The sequence below is a fragment of the Lepus europaeus genome, chromosome 8, assembly GCF_033115175.1.
Source record: "Lepus europaeus isolate LE1 chromosome 8, mLepTim1.pri, whole genome shotgun sequence".
Lineage (NCBI taxonomy): Eukaryota > Metazoa > Chordata > Mammalia > Lagomorpha > Leporidae > Lepus > Lepus europaeus.
The window spans coordinates 103,296,937-103,313,132 of record NC_084834.1 but is presented as its reverse complement, the minus strand read 5'-3'; the positions used below and the strand labels follow the sequence as shown (position 1 = coordinate 103,313,132).

The window sequence follows — 16,196 nt, the reverse complement described above, 5'->3', positions numbered from 1 at the left end:
TCCCTCCCCAGCGGACGTATGTGCAGAGGTTTCACAGGTAGTTTGAAACTTTGGGACTCTGGACCGCCAGGGACCGGCTCCCAAAGTCCACTTCGTCCCTGGAATACACTCGGGGTGTGCTTTTTTGCCCTGCAGCTGGAGGTTTCGTTTCCATTTCCTCCCAGAGCCGCATACGCACGAGCACGAGGGAGGTGGCTCGCCCGTGGCTCGGGGACTCGAGTGACTTCTGGGGCGGCCGCCGGCCTCCACCCACGGCCGAGGCCGTGACGTCACGGGCGGTGGCTCCCTCCCAGGCTGGGCGTATAAAGCGGCAGGTGCGCGGCGCTCGGAGGATCGTTCGCACACCTCGGTGCCTGCGCCCCAGTCGCGGCCGAGCCTTCCCCAACGAGCCCGGGGTGCCGGAGCCGAGCCGGGCCGGGCCAGGGGGCGCAGCCACACACGCTGCTCTCCCCTCTCTCTTCCGCCTCCCCTCCTGCACCGCCTTCTCCGGCCAGTAGCTCCTGTCGAGTTGCCCCAGAGACGGAGACGCCGCCGCCCCGCGGGACCAATGAGAGCCCCGCTGCTGCCGCCGGCGCCCGTGGTGCTGTGGCTGCTGATCCTCGGCTCAGGTGAGCACCTGCGCGCGCCGAGCTGCCGGGCGCTTCTCCCGCGGCAGCCCAAAGTGTCTCCTCTTGATCCGTGCAGCTGCATCTCCCCAGAACGACTTTGGACGCCTCCAACTTGGCCGAGCAGATAGCCATCCCCGTGCTCCAACCTGCAGTTTCTCCAAGAGAGGAAGAGAGGAGCCGGCGGATGTCTCAGGCGTCCAGGCCAGAGCGAGGGTGCCGGGGAGAACCCCTGAGCTTTTATTTCCGTGCAGCTGGTGGGGCCTTTAGGGCTCATTTCATCCTAACCCTGCCGAGGTCCAGGCAGGTAAAGGGATTTCCACAGATGTCAGAGCAGTGAATTCCTGCACCTAGGAGTGTTCGCTGCCTCCTACCTAAATTCCCCAGCTCCTCGGCCTGGTGATTTCCTTTGTACTTTCCTGGAGAGACTCTCAGGGTTCGTTCAGAGCACCCCTCTGGTGCTGTTTCCTTGAGACCAGCAAGGTAAATCAGAGGCTTGAAACTCGGGGCCCCAAGTCTTCCCTGCGCAGCTGTTTCTTCCCTGTGTAATAACAATATAAATGTATTTTAAAAAATAATAATAGTCATTATTATCAGCTGTCATTTATATTACTTTTTATACTCCATATACTCTTAAAAATATGAGCAACATGTTTAGAAAATCTGATATTTACCTAGAGAACCTACTAAAATGGGCCAGGATAGCATTCTAGCAAATGGTGCGTTGGGAACGTGAAGCAAGGGGAGATATTTAGACATTTTCTGATAGTAATTCTATTATGTTGCATTGCCTGTTTGGCATTATTATTATTATTATCATCATCATCATCATCATTATTTAATGTGGAAATTAATGTAGATGATCTGTGGAAAAGAAAACCCGGATAAAGGCAGCTCTGTAATTGGAACAGCTGAGTGTGCTTGTTGGCAAAATGCGAAGTTGCTTTCATAAGTGACTCAGTCCCAAACAATAGCGGGCACATGTGCAATAACTGCTTTGATAGCCGAGGACAAACATTTCTACCCAACACAGTTGACTGGTGAGAGAGCACCTCGCTTTACCTTTTCTTCTCTTGTCCCCTCCCTGCCCCCTCTGCAGGTCCCTCTGCGGCTGGATTGGAACTCAATGACACCTACTCTGGGAAGGGAGAATCGTTTTCAGGGGACCACAGCGCTGACGGCCTTGAGGTCATCTCTAGGAGTGAGATGTCCCCAGGAAGCGAGATTTCCCCTTTGAGTGAAACGCCTGCTACTGGTGACCTGTCCTCCGGGGCGGACGATGACTATTCAGAAGAGTATGATAATGAACCACAAGTATCTGGCTATATCGTAGATGATTCAGTCAGAGGTGAGGAGAGGAGAAAGCGAAAATGTGGGCTAAGGCTGTACAGGTTGATTCGGGTGAAGCTGCTGCTTTTCAGAAGAGAAGCTGCGCCCCAGATTGTCAAGTGCTTTCTTGTGTGTGCTGTCTCTTGCATGCCCTGTAGGTAACTGACACAGAAAAGCCATAGGCGGGCACATCTGTAGGTCCAGAGTGCCAACAGGTGTTTTATGTCTGTTAAGTCTAATCTTCACAGGAGCTTTCGTAAAGTGGAATTGTTATTTTCATTTGGCTAATGTGATGCTACCTTAAGCTCAGTAGGGTTAATTGTTTTGCCCAAGGTTACACAGGTGGTGAGCAGATGAGCCAGAATTAGTGTGCCATTCTGCTTGGTTCCTGATACTGCGTTCTTTCCCATCGTGCTGTATGACTGCCTTTCTGAGACAGAAGAGGACATTAACCATTCCTGTCCACTTTGTATCTTGGTTTTTGTATCTCCACCCCCAACACCACCCTGCCAAATAAGCTGCATTTCTAAAGAAGATTTATTTATGTATTTGAAAGGCAGAGTTACATACAGAGAAGGAGAGACAGAAAGAGAGAGAGAGAGAGAGAGAGATCTTCCATTCGCTGCTCCACTCCCCAAATGGCCTCCATACCAAGGCCAGAAGCTAAGAGTCTGGAACCCCACTTGGGTTTACCATGGAGGTAGCAGGTGCCCAAGAAATTGGGCCATCGTCTGCTGCTTTCCCAGATGCAATGCAGGGAGCTGAATAGGAAGAGGAGCAGCCAGGACTCATACCTTGCTCAACTGGGAAGATGGCATTTTGCAAGCAGCTTAAATGCCTGTGCCTCAATGCCAGCCCCAATAACTAGATTTTAACAATAATCAGGGAACAGAAGGAATAATGGGATAGGAGTTAGAAGTTTTTTTAAGCATTAGGTATGGAGAAGCTAATGATAATAATTATGCTTTTTTGGGAGTATTCAAAGAGGACAAATATGCATAAATTTAAATAGCTGAATTCACTATTTAACCCCACATACCATTTAAAAGTTAAATAATAGGCCTGCACAGTAGCTCAATAGGCTAATCCTCCGCCTGTGGCACCGGCACCCCGGGTTCTAGTCCCGGTTGGGGGTGCCGGATTCTGTCCCGGTTGCTCCTCTTCCAGTCCAGCTCTCAGCTGTGGCCCAAGTCTTTGGGCCCTGCTCCCGCATGGGAGACCAGGAGAAGCACTTGGCTCCTAGCTTCAGATCAGCGCAGTGCGCCGGCCACAGCGCACCGGCCGCAGCGGCCATTGGGGGGTGAACCAACGGAAAAAGGAAGACCTTTCTCTCTGTCTCTCTCTCTCTCACTGTCCACTCTGTCAAAAAAAAAAAAAAAAAAAAGTTAAATAATAGGATAATAGGGAACCGTGTTTTCCTTCACTTTTGTTATCTAATCTTTGAAAAAGACCCTTTTCTTAAAATGAGATTCCCCAAATAAGAGACAAATATTATTCATCACTTTAATACAACTTTGAGTTTGAGGGGAAGAGGTCATCAGACTTAACATCTAATATCCTAGGAGCATCTCTATGGAGGCAGTTGATTCACAAGCCCTTTAAGGCCTTGTCTCTCCTGGTCTGAGTTTCCCTGGCTCCTCCCCTTCTCTCTGGTTTCCAGAAGTGGTGCAAAGAGCAAATGCTGCCACAGGCTAAGAGATTGGGGTAGATGACTGGTGGAAATGCTTTAGCGAGCATTCCATTTCACTCCCTTACTTCTGAACATTTGGTTTTATGTGATGTGGCGAAGGGGTCTATTTATAATTCTTATTTTCAGGGGCATGAGATTAGACCATCAGGGTGCCTGGAAACTGCCTCTTAAAGATGCTTCACGTTAACACTTCAGCATGCCAAAGAAGTTAGTGGCACAAAGGGCCAGTGCTCGAGACTGCAATGTATTGTGAACGAGAATTAATAGCTATGGAAATACTTCAGTGTAGTGACTATATTTTATCTGTTCCTGCCAAGAATTTGAAATCTGTGGATGTGAAGCAATATTAATTTAAAATGTTTCTTTTAAAGGACTTATTCTAACTTGGATTCTTTTATTATTAGAGGGGTGTTTCAATATAGAAATTGCATTAACCCCTATTGAATATGGCTCCTAATATGACTTTGAAAAAGTTATTAGTTTGCTAACATATTTATATTATTTGTCCTTTCCTAATCAGAAAGGCTCTGCTTCTGATACCCTGTGAACCTTACCATGGTCTTAAAGTTTTCTATTCAATGGGTGTGTATGATCATAATGAGTGGCATTACTCTTCACTGGGCACTGTTTGCCAGATATTGGATCAGATAAACCTATTCAGGGATTATTGTACCAAAATGCATAGCCTTAACACAGAAACAGCGCTTAATGTGATGCGCTTTAGCATACAATGCTCAGGGTTTTGCACCATCAAGTAGTACCCATTAATTCCCAGCTGTGATTGTGAACACAGGGTCAGTAGTTGGGAATTAATGGGTACTACTTGATGGTGGAAAACCCCAAGTCCTATTTTAACCAATGTCATTGACGTTTTACCAGGAAAAGATAGAAAACATCAGACAATGGAGAAATGACAGGTGTTGACATCCCAGCACTGTCATTTCTTAACTTCTCACCCTGGGGCAGGTAACTGACCGTCATTGAACTTTAGTTTCCTCATCTGTCTCATGTGGGTAATACTATATACAAGTGTCATTTGTGTTTAATTGAGTTAATGTTCATTACCCCAACTTTTGAATGTATTAGAAATTCAAGAACTATTTAAAATGTGTAGTGGATTTTTCTTGTACACGTAATTCCTATTATCAGTAATGCTGCTGCTGCTGATGCTGATGCTGATGATGATACAAATGAATTCGAAATTTGTGTGTAAGCCAGTAAAATCACCAAGTGTTCAGATTTTTTAAAAAAGATTTATTTATTTGAAAGAGTTACAGAGAGTCAGAGGCAGAGGGAGAGAGAGGTCTTCCATCCGCTGGTTCACTCCCCAAATGGCCGCAACAGCCAGAGTTGGGCCAATCCGAAGCCTGGAGTCAGGAGTTTCTTCTAGGTCTCCCACGTGGGTGCAGGGGTCCAAGGACTTGGGCCATCTTGTACTGCTTTCCCAGGCCATAGCAGAGAGCTGGATCAGAAGTGGAGCAGCCAGGAATTGAACTGGTGCCCATATTGGATGCTGGCACTGAAGGCGACAGCTTTACCCGCTACGCCACAGTGCTGGCCCCAATGTTCAGATTTTTAAAAGTTATTTTCTTTGTGAATGTATGGTGTACGTATCATGATGAACAACAAGACAAACATAGCCATTATCCCTGTGAGTTTTTACTGCTATGTTTTCTCTCTCACTAAGGTGTGCAAATGGTATTTAAGATTAAGGGAGATTATCATAATGAATCTTATCTTTTTTAGTTGAACAGGTAATTAAACCCAAGAAAAACAAGGCAGAAAGTGAAAAGACTTCAGATAAACCCAAAAGAAAGAAAAAGGGAGGCAAAAATGGCAAAAACAGAAAAAACAAAAAGAAGAAAAACCCATGTGATGCAGAATTCCAAAACTTCTGCATTCATGGAGAATGCAAATATATAGAGCACCTGGACGCAGTAACGTGCAAGTGAGTTTTCCTAAATTATACAGAATTCTGTGTTTCTAACACTTGTCTGAAATCCCCAGACACAGAAAACCATTCATTTTTTTCAATGTATAAACCAAGGTTCAGCAAACTTTTTCTTAAAGGAGAAGATAGTAAATATTTTGGGCTTCATGTCCCAAGATGATGTATGTAGTTATATATTCAAATAAAATGGAACCATTTTTTAAGATTTATTTTATTTATTTGGAAGACAGAGTTACAGAGAGATGCAGAGCCAGAGAGAGAGAGAGAGGTCTTCCATCTGATGGTTCACTCTCCAAATGACCCCAATGGCCAGAGCTGAGCTGATCAGAAACTAGGAGCCAGAAGCTTCTTCTGGGTGTCCCACGTGGATATAGGGGTCCAAGGACTTGGACCATCTTCTACTGCTTTCTCAGGCAAAAATAGAGAGCTGGATTGGAAGTGGAGCAGCCGGGACTCAAACTGACACCCATTTGGTATGCTAGCACTGCGGGCCAGGACTTAAACTCGCTGCACCACAGCACTGGCCGTGGAACCATTTTTTTAAAAATGTAAAATCATCCTTTCCTTGAAGGCTATAAAAAGACTTGGTAAATGGCCAGACTTCATCTATGGGCTAGTGTTTGCTGACCCCTGTTACAAACTATAATTTTTTTTTTACAAACTATAATTTTGCAATACATTTCTTAAAAAAAAAACAAAAAACTTCTCTTCAAAAAAGGACCTGAAAGTGTTTTTCTGATAACCTTGTTATAACTTCTTTTCATCTGAATGCTGCTAGCACATTAGGTGATAGTGGTATGTCCTAACTGCCCAACAAGTCACTGAACTCACTAGTTGGTCATAAAAAAGTGTACCAAGAATTGCAAGGTGTGTCTTGGAACATGATACTCAACTAATTCAACTTGTTCCTATACTAATACATCTTTTGTGAGAACCCAATCTACGTCTCATGATTTTGAAATACAAAAAAATTGAATAACCCTTTTAATATTGGAATTCAAGGGCTATTTATGACCTGGAAAGTAAGCTTAGAATCCATAAATGTTTCTAGTGATAATAATTTTCAAATGTGGGATCTTTGCAGATGTCATCATGATTACTTTGGTGAACGCTGTGGAGAAAAATCCATGAAGACTCACAGCATGGTGGACAATGATTTATCAAAAATTGCTTTAGCAGCCATCACTGCCTTTGTCTCTGCTGTGAGCTTCACAGCTGTTGCTGTAGTTATTACAATCCAGTAAGTATGACAAGACTCTTAATACTATGGCACGTTAAGGTTTTTGGTATTTCTATGATACTCTGTTGTCATAACTTAGATGAATTATTATGTGGAAGGTGTGTGCTCTTTGGTTCATATCTTTACAGGTCATTGACAAAGATCACAGAATGCAGTCAAAACTTACATGACTTTGGCTGCTATTAAAGCTTAATATATAAGGCTCTTTCTCAGAAGATCTAACAATTTTTAAATACAAAAATTTATGGTTTTATTTTATGTTTCACTTCTATTCCTCATTATTCTAAATCTCAGAAAGTACTGATATCTTCTGTGAATGTTACAAAGTATGATCAAGTACTCCAGAAACTAATTCATGGCTGTAATAAACTCATAAGGTCAGACATTTTGCTTTGGTGCTAAAACTCACAAAGAACTTCAAATGGGCAGCCAAGAGAAGATATGTTTTCTTCTCATACTAGAATATCAAATTCTGAGTTAAGAATTGCATAGCATGGGACTAGTTTACTTAGAACTCATGCCTATTTTGTTATTGTTAAATGTAATAATATGGAGACTCACCTGTTTAAAAAAATTTCCTGCATATGGTATGGTGTAGGAAGTCAGGATAATTCCATTACTGTTCAACCCTATAATGAGTTCCCTATGCTTATAATAACAGATCTCATACTTCATGACCAATGAATGCTAGAACTAGACTGCACCATGTAGTGGGCACTAATGGGAACATCAAATGGCATTGTCTGTCCAACAGAAGTCAGAATAAGGGAAGTTGGAGGAGGGTATGGATGTCTCTATGATGACTCATGTGCTACTGGAGCTTGGGAAAAGCAATGCATTCATTATTCTAATTTTAGGTCTTGGTAAATTACTTTAACAACTGGATTATGTACATGATCTACCACTACTGCCATTCAGGAAACAAGGGGTTATCTTCTGCCATTGTTTACTATTATTTTGAATTCGAATGAGATAGTGATAAAATAACACATAAGAAAACTCCCTTATCATGCACATGAAGTTGGATGTGTGTTTAAATGTATTCTGAGCTTCTAGTACCTCAAGCTAGATATGCAAATATGTTTAGAAAAGATACCTTCAGATGCGTCATTATTACTTGACATTGAAGGATAGAAGAAATCAAGTGCTAATTAGGAGAAACATTTTACAATAATTAAACTTATAATTATTTCACTGAAATATTTAATAATCTTTTATAAAAGTATGAAAAGACTTTGTCATATTGGAACTTTTGAAGTAGTGACTTTTCTACTTTTCTTTGATATTTTCCTTGTATTTTAATCATACATAAAACAAACACTAGGCCTAAGCCATGGTTGCTAGGGTGGTACCTTTCATAATTGAAGTGAATTTTTTTCTCCAAATATGACAACCGAAGAAAAGTTGTTATGATTTCAATGATAGTATTTAGTAGATAGGTTAAAGATCTATTAAAAATAGAATTACTGGTACACCAAGAGGTTTTCAAACCATTGGGTTGAATGTAGTAATAAAAAAAAACGAAAGAAATATTTACATTTAAAAACAAAGTCCAACTTGTTTGGTAAGCCTATTTGAAAAGAAATTTCTAGTCATTTAAGTTGGTTTGTGCAAGCATAGATTCTATGTGTGGTAAAACTATGCCAGCATCATTTCCTGCAGTTGCACATGGAGGTCAGTTAAGTTCTGCTGGAAAGTGACATATGGCTATGTTCCATACCTCCTAAAATGAAAGTCTGTATCTCATGACACTTATTTAAACCACAGTCCACAGCCCTCTGGAAATGTGCTTATAGAAAGTCAGTATAGGGGTCCACACTGTGGCACAGTGGGCTAAGCCTCTGTCTGTGGCACTGGCATCCCATATAGGTGCCGGTTCATGTCTTGGCTGCTCCCGGGAAAGCTTTGGAGGATGACTCAAGTGTTTGGGCCCCTGCTCCCACGTGGGAGACCCATAAGAAGCTCCTGACTCCTGGCTTTGGATTGAGCCCAGCTCTGGCCATTACGGCCATTTGAGGAGTGAATTGATAGATGGAAGATGTCTCTCTCTGTCTCTCCCTCTTTCTGCCTGTAACTCTGTCTTTCAAATGAATAAATGACCTTTTTTTTTTTTTTAAAGAAAGTATAAATGCCCTCAGAAAAAAAGTATTGATAATATCATATCATATAGTTGGGTTTAGTTTTGGTTTAGTGCCAAGTAAAAGTACTTAATTATCTATAAGGACTCATAAAAAGGATTTCCCTGAATTCATGAAAACTCCATCCAATATATAGATAAATAGAACTTTGATAACAGTAGAATGTCTTCTTTTCTAAAGGCTTCGAAAACGATGCTTCAGGGAATATGAAGGAGAAGCTGAAGAACGAAAGAAACTTCGACAAGAAAATGGAAATGCACCTGCCATTGCATAACTGAGGATAACACAGGTTTGAATTTGTAAAAACAAAATATTTAGATAACATTGTAGAATTTTGAAAAATAAAATACTCAATTATCTTAAGAAAAATGAGGAATATATTCTAAATTATGGGTAGAATATGAACAATGACTTTATTAAAACATTTTCCCTTTGAGTATGAGGTAAAGTTCAATACTAAGGATAGATTATGTGCTTAATCAGTTTGTAAGGGAGATAGAGACACCGATCCTCTCTCAAATAACTTGTGATTTAGTGGATAAGAGAAAAATATAGGGAACTGGAACACTGGGATGGGGGAGGGGGTTATAAGACAGGCACCAGTGAAGAATGAGGAGTTTCAGAATCTAGTGGAGTGTATTTCAGGAGCAGAAGGGTTGTGATTCAGGTTGGCATTGGAAATGAGCCTTGAAAGGGCTGCTGAGATTGGGACAAGCAATCATGAAAGGGAAGGGAGGGTAATGCTGAGAGGTAAAATAGGCCATTTTAGAAACTTACAGAAAATGGTCTTGTTTGAATGAATGTGAGCAGAGATAAGGTTGAAATGATAGGTTGACCTCACACAGTGGAGAACCAAAGTTCTGGCAATGGCATTAGAAGTGGACTCACTGGGTTAAATATCCTGCCGAAGAGAGGTAGTACATAGAGGAGGGGGTGGGTCAAAATTTGAGAAATATCTTGGGCTAGATTTCATAAAGAATGAAAGCAGGGCATATTGTGGGTATAAGATAAGAAAGTATGAAGAGAGATATTCATTGTTATTGAAAGCAAGGGGAAAGAAACTTCCATGAGAAGAGGGAGACTAGGAGACCAAGGACACAATTCAGTGAGTCTGAAGAAAGGATTTGGTTTCCCAGATACTCAGAAAAAGACAGCATCACATCCTTATCTTACTGGATTTCTAACATCAATGGGATTGTTACTTGAAAAACTTGTTACATATGCTTATTCCTAAGCCCAACATTAAATCTACTGAATAGAATATCTGTTTTTAACAAACACTCCAGATTTGATTCTTAGAGAACCACTACATTTAGCATTAGCTAAAGGTCAAAATTATGTTCTTAGCCTATTACAGAATTAGCTCAATAACTCACAAAATGGATAATTATCTGTATCAGTGCTGTACTCAGTATTTATTGTATCAGTTAATTAAAGTATTGGCTTAATAGGCTGAATCTAGGACCACTAGTATGAATAAAGGTGAAGTTTTGGTTATTTAGTGCTATTGAGATTTCTCAATGTAGGTTCAAGAATGACTTTAGGAAAAGGAATATGCTGAGTGGCACACAGTGGCCTCCTAATTATCTGGGTGGCTACTACTATTATGCCCTTGGCACTAATTATCCTAAATTAACTGTATATCATAAATACCCAGGGCCATTTAATCCTTGATTTTAATTATGTCCACTGCATAGATTTGATTGGGAAAAATGTTTCTCATGACTTCTGTCATCTTTTATTAGACAGATTTTCATGCAAGATTTGAGCATACAGTCTTCTACCTAAGTAGTCAAATGTCCCTACCTAGTATGAAACAGATTTAAGCCAAAATGATTGTTTCTGAAAAACTCTTAGCCTTTCTTATAACACATCCTAGAGAAACAGACAATCAAGCACAAACAGAAAATCTGGTACCCAGTTCTTTGAAATTTCTTGAAGCTATGATGGAGTTGAGCTTATCTCTAACATTTTATTTTCTAACAGGATATCGTATTGGAGCAACTGCCAAGTCACAACTATGAATGATGTGTTGGTCTGCTTTTCACTGGATCATAAGAAAATGGCACCATTTTGTTCTGACGCTTTTAAACTTTCAATTGTCACTTTTTATGCTAAGTCTTATTTCTGTACATAAAGATGCATGGAGATAAAGAGTATTTTTTCAAGTTGTAAATAATTTATTTAATATTTAACAGAGTGTATTTATTTTATGGTTCATTAAACTTTTTTAATCAAACTGATTTAAGAGTTTGAATATTAGTTTTGAAGTTGTGAGACTCTGGGTTATTTTTTTCTCATACTTACTTGGTCATTTAAAAATAATTTCCTCTTCTACATTTATCTTGATTTTAAAACATTCATTTTTTAGAAAGCACTTTTAATGCAAAACTTATAAACTAGAATTAGACTTCTCACAAATACTAATAATATTCATATTAACCATCAGAAATTGGCCTTTCTTGCTCCACATATAATTTACAAATCCTTAGGGCCGGCGCCATGGCTCACTTGGTTAATCCTCCACCTGCAGTGCTGGCATCCCTTATGGGCACCGGTTCTAGTTCCAGATGCTCCTCTTCCAGTCCAGCTCTCTGCTGTGGCCTAGGGCAGTGGAGGATGGCCCAGGTCTTAGGCCCCTGCACCTGCATGGAAGACCAGGAGGAAGCTGCTGGCTCCTGGCTTCAGATCGGCGCAGCTCTGGCCATGGTGGCCATTTGGGGAGTGAACCAATGGAAGGAAGACCTTTCTCTCTCTCTCTCTCACTGGCTGTAACTCTACCTATAAAATAAATAATAAAAATAAATAAATAAATAAAGAATTTACAAATCCTGTTAATTATCCAAGCATCTGGAATCAGTATGTGGCACTGCCTTCTTATAAGAGCTTCCTACCATATATAAAACAAAGCAAACTGACTGCACATCATGATAATCACCATAGACAGAGACAGGAATAGAGAGGAATATTATCAAAGTGATATTTTGAGAGAACCGGGAATTATTTGCTTTCAAGGTTTCTTTACCTAGTATCACAGCATAAATGACTGAAGAATCTAAAATCCACTCTTTTCTTCCCTTCCTTTGCTACTGCATTTTTTTTATCATATTTTAAACAAATGCATGTGTGCATTTGTAGAGATGTTCTTTCAAGAACACTGAGGTTATTAATTAACTCCTAAGTTGGTTGCCAGATTAATCAACTAAGTGACCTGGGCATAAAACAAGACAACCTTTATAATGTATGGGGCAATATTTTGAGAAAATTAACTAATAATAAACATAGCACCAGCCATTATCTGATAGAATTTCATGAGTGTAAAGTGCTTCAAGTGTCAACACTTCCATCTGTTTCTGGCATATCACCCACCAAATCCTTGAGTAGGGATCTTCTAATTAATTGATCCCCAGCCTCTGCTGCAAATCTCACTTGAGGAGCTTTAAATGTCTAAGCACCCAGACTCCGTTCCCATACTCTGTGGAGTGAGTTGCTGACATCTGTATTTTTAGGAGATCTAGATCTTTCCCATATGCAGCCAGTGTTGAGTATCTTATTTACCTCTGCTTGAACATCTTCAGCACACATTTCCCTCATCTTTGTTTACTAAATATTTATTGTAGAAGATTCAACTGTTGGGGATAAAAGATTTGGAGAAAAACCTTGACTTGAGAGATTGACCATGTAGTTGGCAGCAGTGTGTCTTGCCAGTGCAGTGCAGGGACTGAGGTGGGCTCTAGAGATCCATGTGGGCTCAGGAAGCCCTTCACTAGCCCAGCCTGATCCAGGGACAGCTCGCTGGGGAGCTGCTACATGAGATTTTCTTTGAAGGATAAGTTATGGTGAGAAGAGGGTTACAGGCAAAAGCAGTTACAAAGTCACCAAAAAGTATGACCTGACAGTAAGATACCAAAGATAATTCTGTATTATTTAAACCAAAGTGTGAAATGAAAAGACACTCTAAGAAAAGGTATAAAGGATGATGAGGGCAAGGCCACACAAAACTTTCACCTTATCCTGTTGGTCATGAGAAGTAGTTCTTGCCAGTTGATCAGATATACATTCAAGATGGGTCATAGAGCCACTGTATAGAACCTTGAGCCAAAGCCCATAAGAGTGTCTAGATTGGAGTCTCATGTCCATTTCCAATCCAGCTTCCTGCTAATGTTCATTCTAGAATGGAGCAAGTGGTAGCTTAGGGTCCATGACACTCACCAGAAGATTTGATTGAGTTCCAGGCTCCCGGATTTGGCCTGGTCCAGCCTTGGCTGTTGCAGGCATTTGGAAACCGAATTTGTAAATAGTAAGTCTCTCTCTGCCTTTATAAAAATGAAAATAAATAAATAGATAGATAAATTTAAAATAAAGACTCCCTCGAATTGGCTTATTGACAATTTTAGGTGGGAAGTATGGCTTTTTATTTATCCTTGACTGAAGAATTGAGAGCTATTCTTGATTTTGGAAAATTCCTACCCAGCCAAATAGTCTGCTGAGTCAACCCTGCCCTTTATCTCACAACTGAGGCTGAGCATGGAAAGGCAAGGAACAAATCTACGCTGTCACAATGAGTTCGGTTTTGACTGTTCTGGCGTCAAGGTTATGAGAGGTATCCAAGAAGCAGTTAGATATTCAAATCTGAAGTTCAGGGAGGGAAAAATTGTAAATCTGAAGTTATCAAAACATATTTGGAAGCAATGTCTACAAAAGTGCCAAAAATGACCAAAATGAGTCACAGACAAAAATGTTTACATTAACAAATCATCCCGGGGTCACCAGAAACTTGGAGGGTATGTTAACAATTGTGAAAGTTTAAGGCACTTGCTTGCTTTTCCACGTGTTTTCAATCCCTTAGAACTAGTCTGTGAAGTCATTACTGTGGAGTGAAAGGGAAAAGCTGCTCCCTTTATAATCATAATAAAAATCTCAAATTTATTGACTTTGCTGTCCCATGGACTCTTTTAAGTACTTTACACACAGCAAATCATCTCATACATTTCCTTAGAGGGAAATATAGATACATACAGACAGACAATGGAAGGCTCAGAGCAACTAAGTAACTTGTCCCTGGTCACACAAGCTAGTAAATGACAGTGGCACACTCTGGTGATAGATCAATCCACTTAAACTCCTTTCTACTTCTTTAATTGTCATTGCATTTGCTTTGGGATTACAGAATTCTATCCACATACCAATTTATCATGTTGTAACTGGTTTTAAGATACTTAAATGACTGGTTTATATACATTTATGATCCAAGTAAGATGACACTTTTTCTTATTTTTAAGATTTCTTCATTTATTTGAAAGTCAGGGCTATACAGAAAGAGAGAGAGAGAGACAGAGAGAGAGACAGAGAGAGAGAGAGAATTTTTCATCTGCTGATTCACTCCCCAGCTGCTGCAACAGTGAAGGCTGAGCCAGACTGAAACCAGGATCCAGGGGCTTCATCCTGGTCTCCCACATGGGTGGCAGGGGTCCAAACACTTGGGCCATCTTCCACTGCTTTTCCCAGACCATTAGCAGGGAGCTGGATGGGAAGTGGAGTAGCCAGGGCATGAGGTTTACCTGCTATGCCACAATGCCGGCTCCGACACTTTTTCTTAATCTACCTGTGCTGCATCCACAAAATTTCGGAATCTATCCCCTCCCTCATCATCTCTTATAATATGACTCCTCTCTTGTTTATGAAGTGCACACACTGAGTGATAAACAGAGATGAGGATGTATCAGCCAAACACATCTTAGAGATACACAATTAAAGTTGGTTGCTGCTCTTTATCCAAAATAGTGACTCCACTTTCTGAAAAGGCTGTTATTTAATTAATTAGATAGCATCTACATACACGTGCTTTGCTTAAAAGAAAGGGAATTTCTGGGGTGCTGATTGGCTTGGGATGGAATGTCAGCATTCCTCCATGGAGGCAAATCTCACTAATTCTAGGATTTGATAAATAACATTTAGTTTTAATTTTTTTCCTATTCTTGATTCTCAAAGGCTAGAAGTCTAGTGTCAAAGTTAATTCCAGATGATTATCAGGCAGGTTGGTTGGGGAACATGTAGCAACACTAGTTGTCTCTTCCACGGGTCCCTCCAGCACTGTAGCACTTGGGACAGGAGTGTGGCATCACTGCCAGGGCCTTACCAGCTCCTCACCCTAGGAATTCATCTGAGGAAATAGTTGAATGCTTCTGCTGTTTGGCAGTGTCCTACCTTAAGCTTTGATATTTATTCCATATAAAAAAGTCTACCTTGTAGCTCAAGAATCACACAATTCTGTCCATCTTATTTCAGGTTAATTATCTCTTCTTCTGGGAGACCCTTCTCCACTCTCTGATTTGCCCTCAGGCTAGATAGGATGTTCCTATTACATATTTTCAAAACATTTATTAATATTTCTGTGTGTTTATTTAACATATTCTCCCACCAGTCTATAAAATCCCAGGGGCAGGGATTGAATCCTTTTCACTCACAATAAATACAAACTGATTGAAAAATAAATGGTTGGGAGTCATCAATATTATTTCTTCTTGTAATTGTCATTACTACAGAAAATATTGTACAACTGGATAGAATCATATGGATGTGAAATTTCTATAATGTCTTTATTCACTAACAAAAAGCCTTTTCTTAGTTAGGGAGTAACAATATTTCTCAAGATTGTGTAAAAATTATACATAATTTCTCGTCAGTTTGCATGGGTCTCATTTGGAATTCAATTCAGGAGAAATTTCTTACATTTAAACTGTTTCTGTTTCTGATCTTAGATTTTTTTTTTTTTTGCCTCCAGGTGTTCAGCCAGTATATTTTGAGGTAAGTTGGGATGTGAAGATAAATAAAATAAAAGGAGTCTTCAAAATATTCATGGAACATATGTACTGTAAAAATTAGGAAGGGGACAGCATTGTGGCACTGCAAACTAAGTTACCACCTGCAATGCCAGCATCCCATTTGAGTGTTGATTTCAGATGCAGCTGCTTTGCTTCTGATCCAGCTCCTGATAAGGTGCCTGGGAAAGAAGTAGAGGATGTTCCAAGACACTTGGGCCCATCTCAGTCCCATGTGGAAGATCCAGGGAAGATTAACTATCTCTCATCATTGTTGATCAACTCAACTTTCAGTCCCTTTAACCTACCCAGAAATTGGGGGCTGGAACTAATGTCCCCACCATCTGATCACACCATGGTCTTCCTGTTGATCATCCCCCATCCTGTAGTCACTTAGCTGTCATCTGCCACCAGTCATCTTA

General features: G+C 40.5%; 1 protein-coding gene across 1 annotated transcript; it reads left to right on the top strand.

Moving 5' to 3' along the window:
* Positions 1-547: 547 nt before the first annotated feature.
* AREG (amphiregulin) lies at positions 548-11,020 on the top strand. Its single transcript, XM_062199215.1, has 6 exons — positions 548-608; positions 1,705-1,953; positions 5,371-5,572; positions 6,660-6,815; positions 9,134-9,242; positions 10,940-11,020. The coding sequence occupies exons 1-5, from the start codon at positions 548-550 to the stop codon at positions 9,225-9,227; spliced, it is 762 nt and encodes a 253-aa protein (XP_062055199.1). The 3' UTR covers positions 9,228-9,242; positions 10,940-11,020.
* The last annotated feature ends 5,176 nt before the right edge of the window (positions 11,021-16,196 follow it).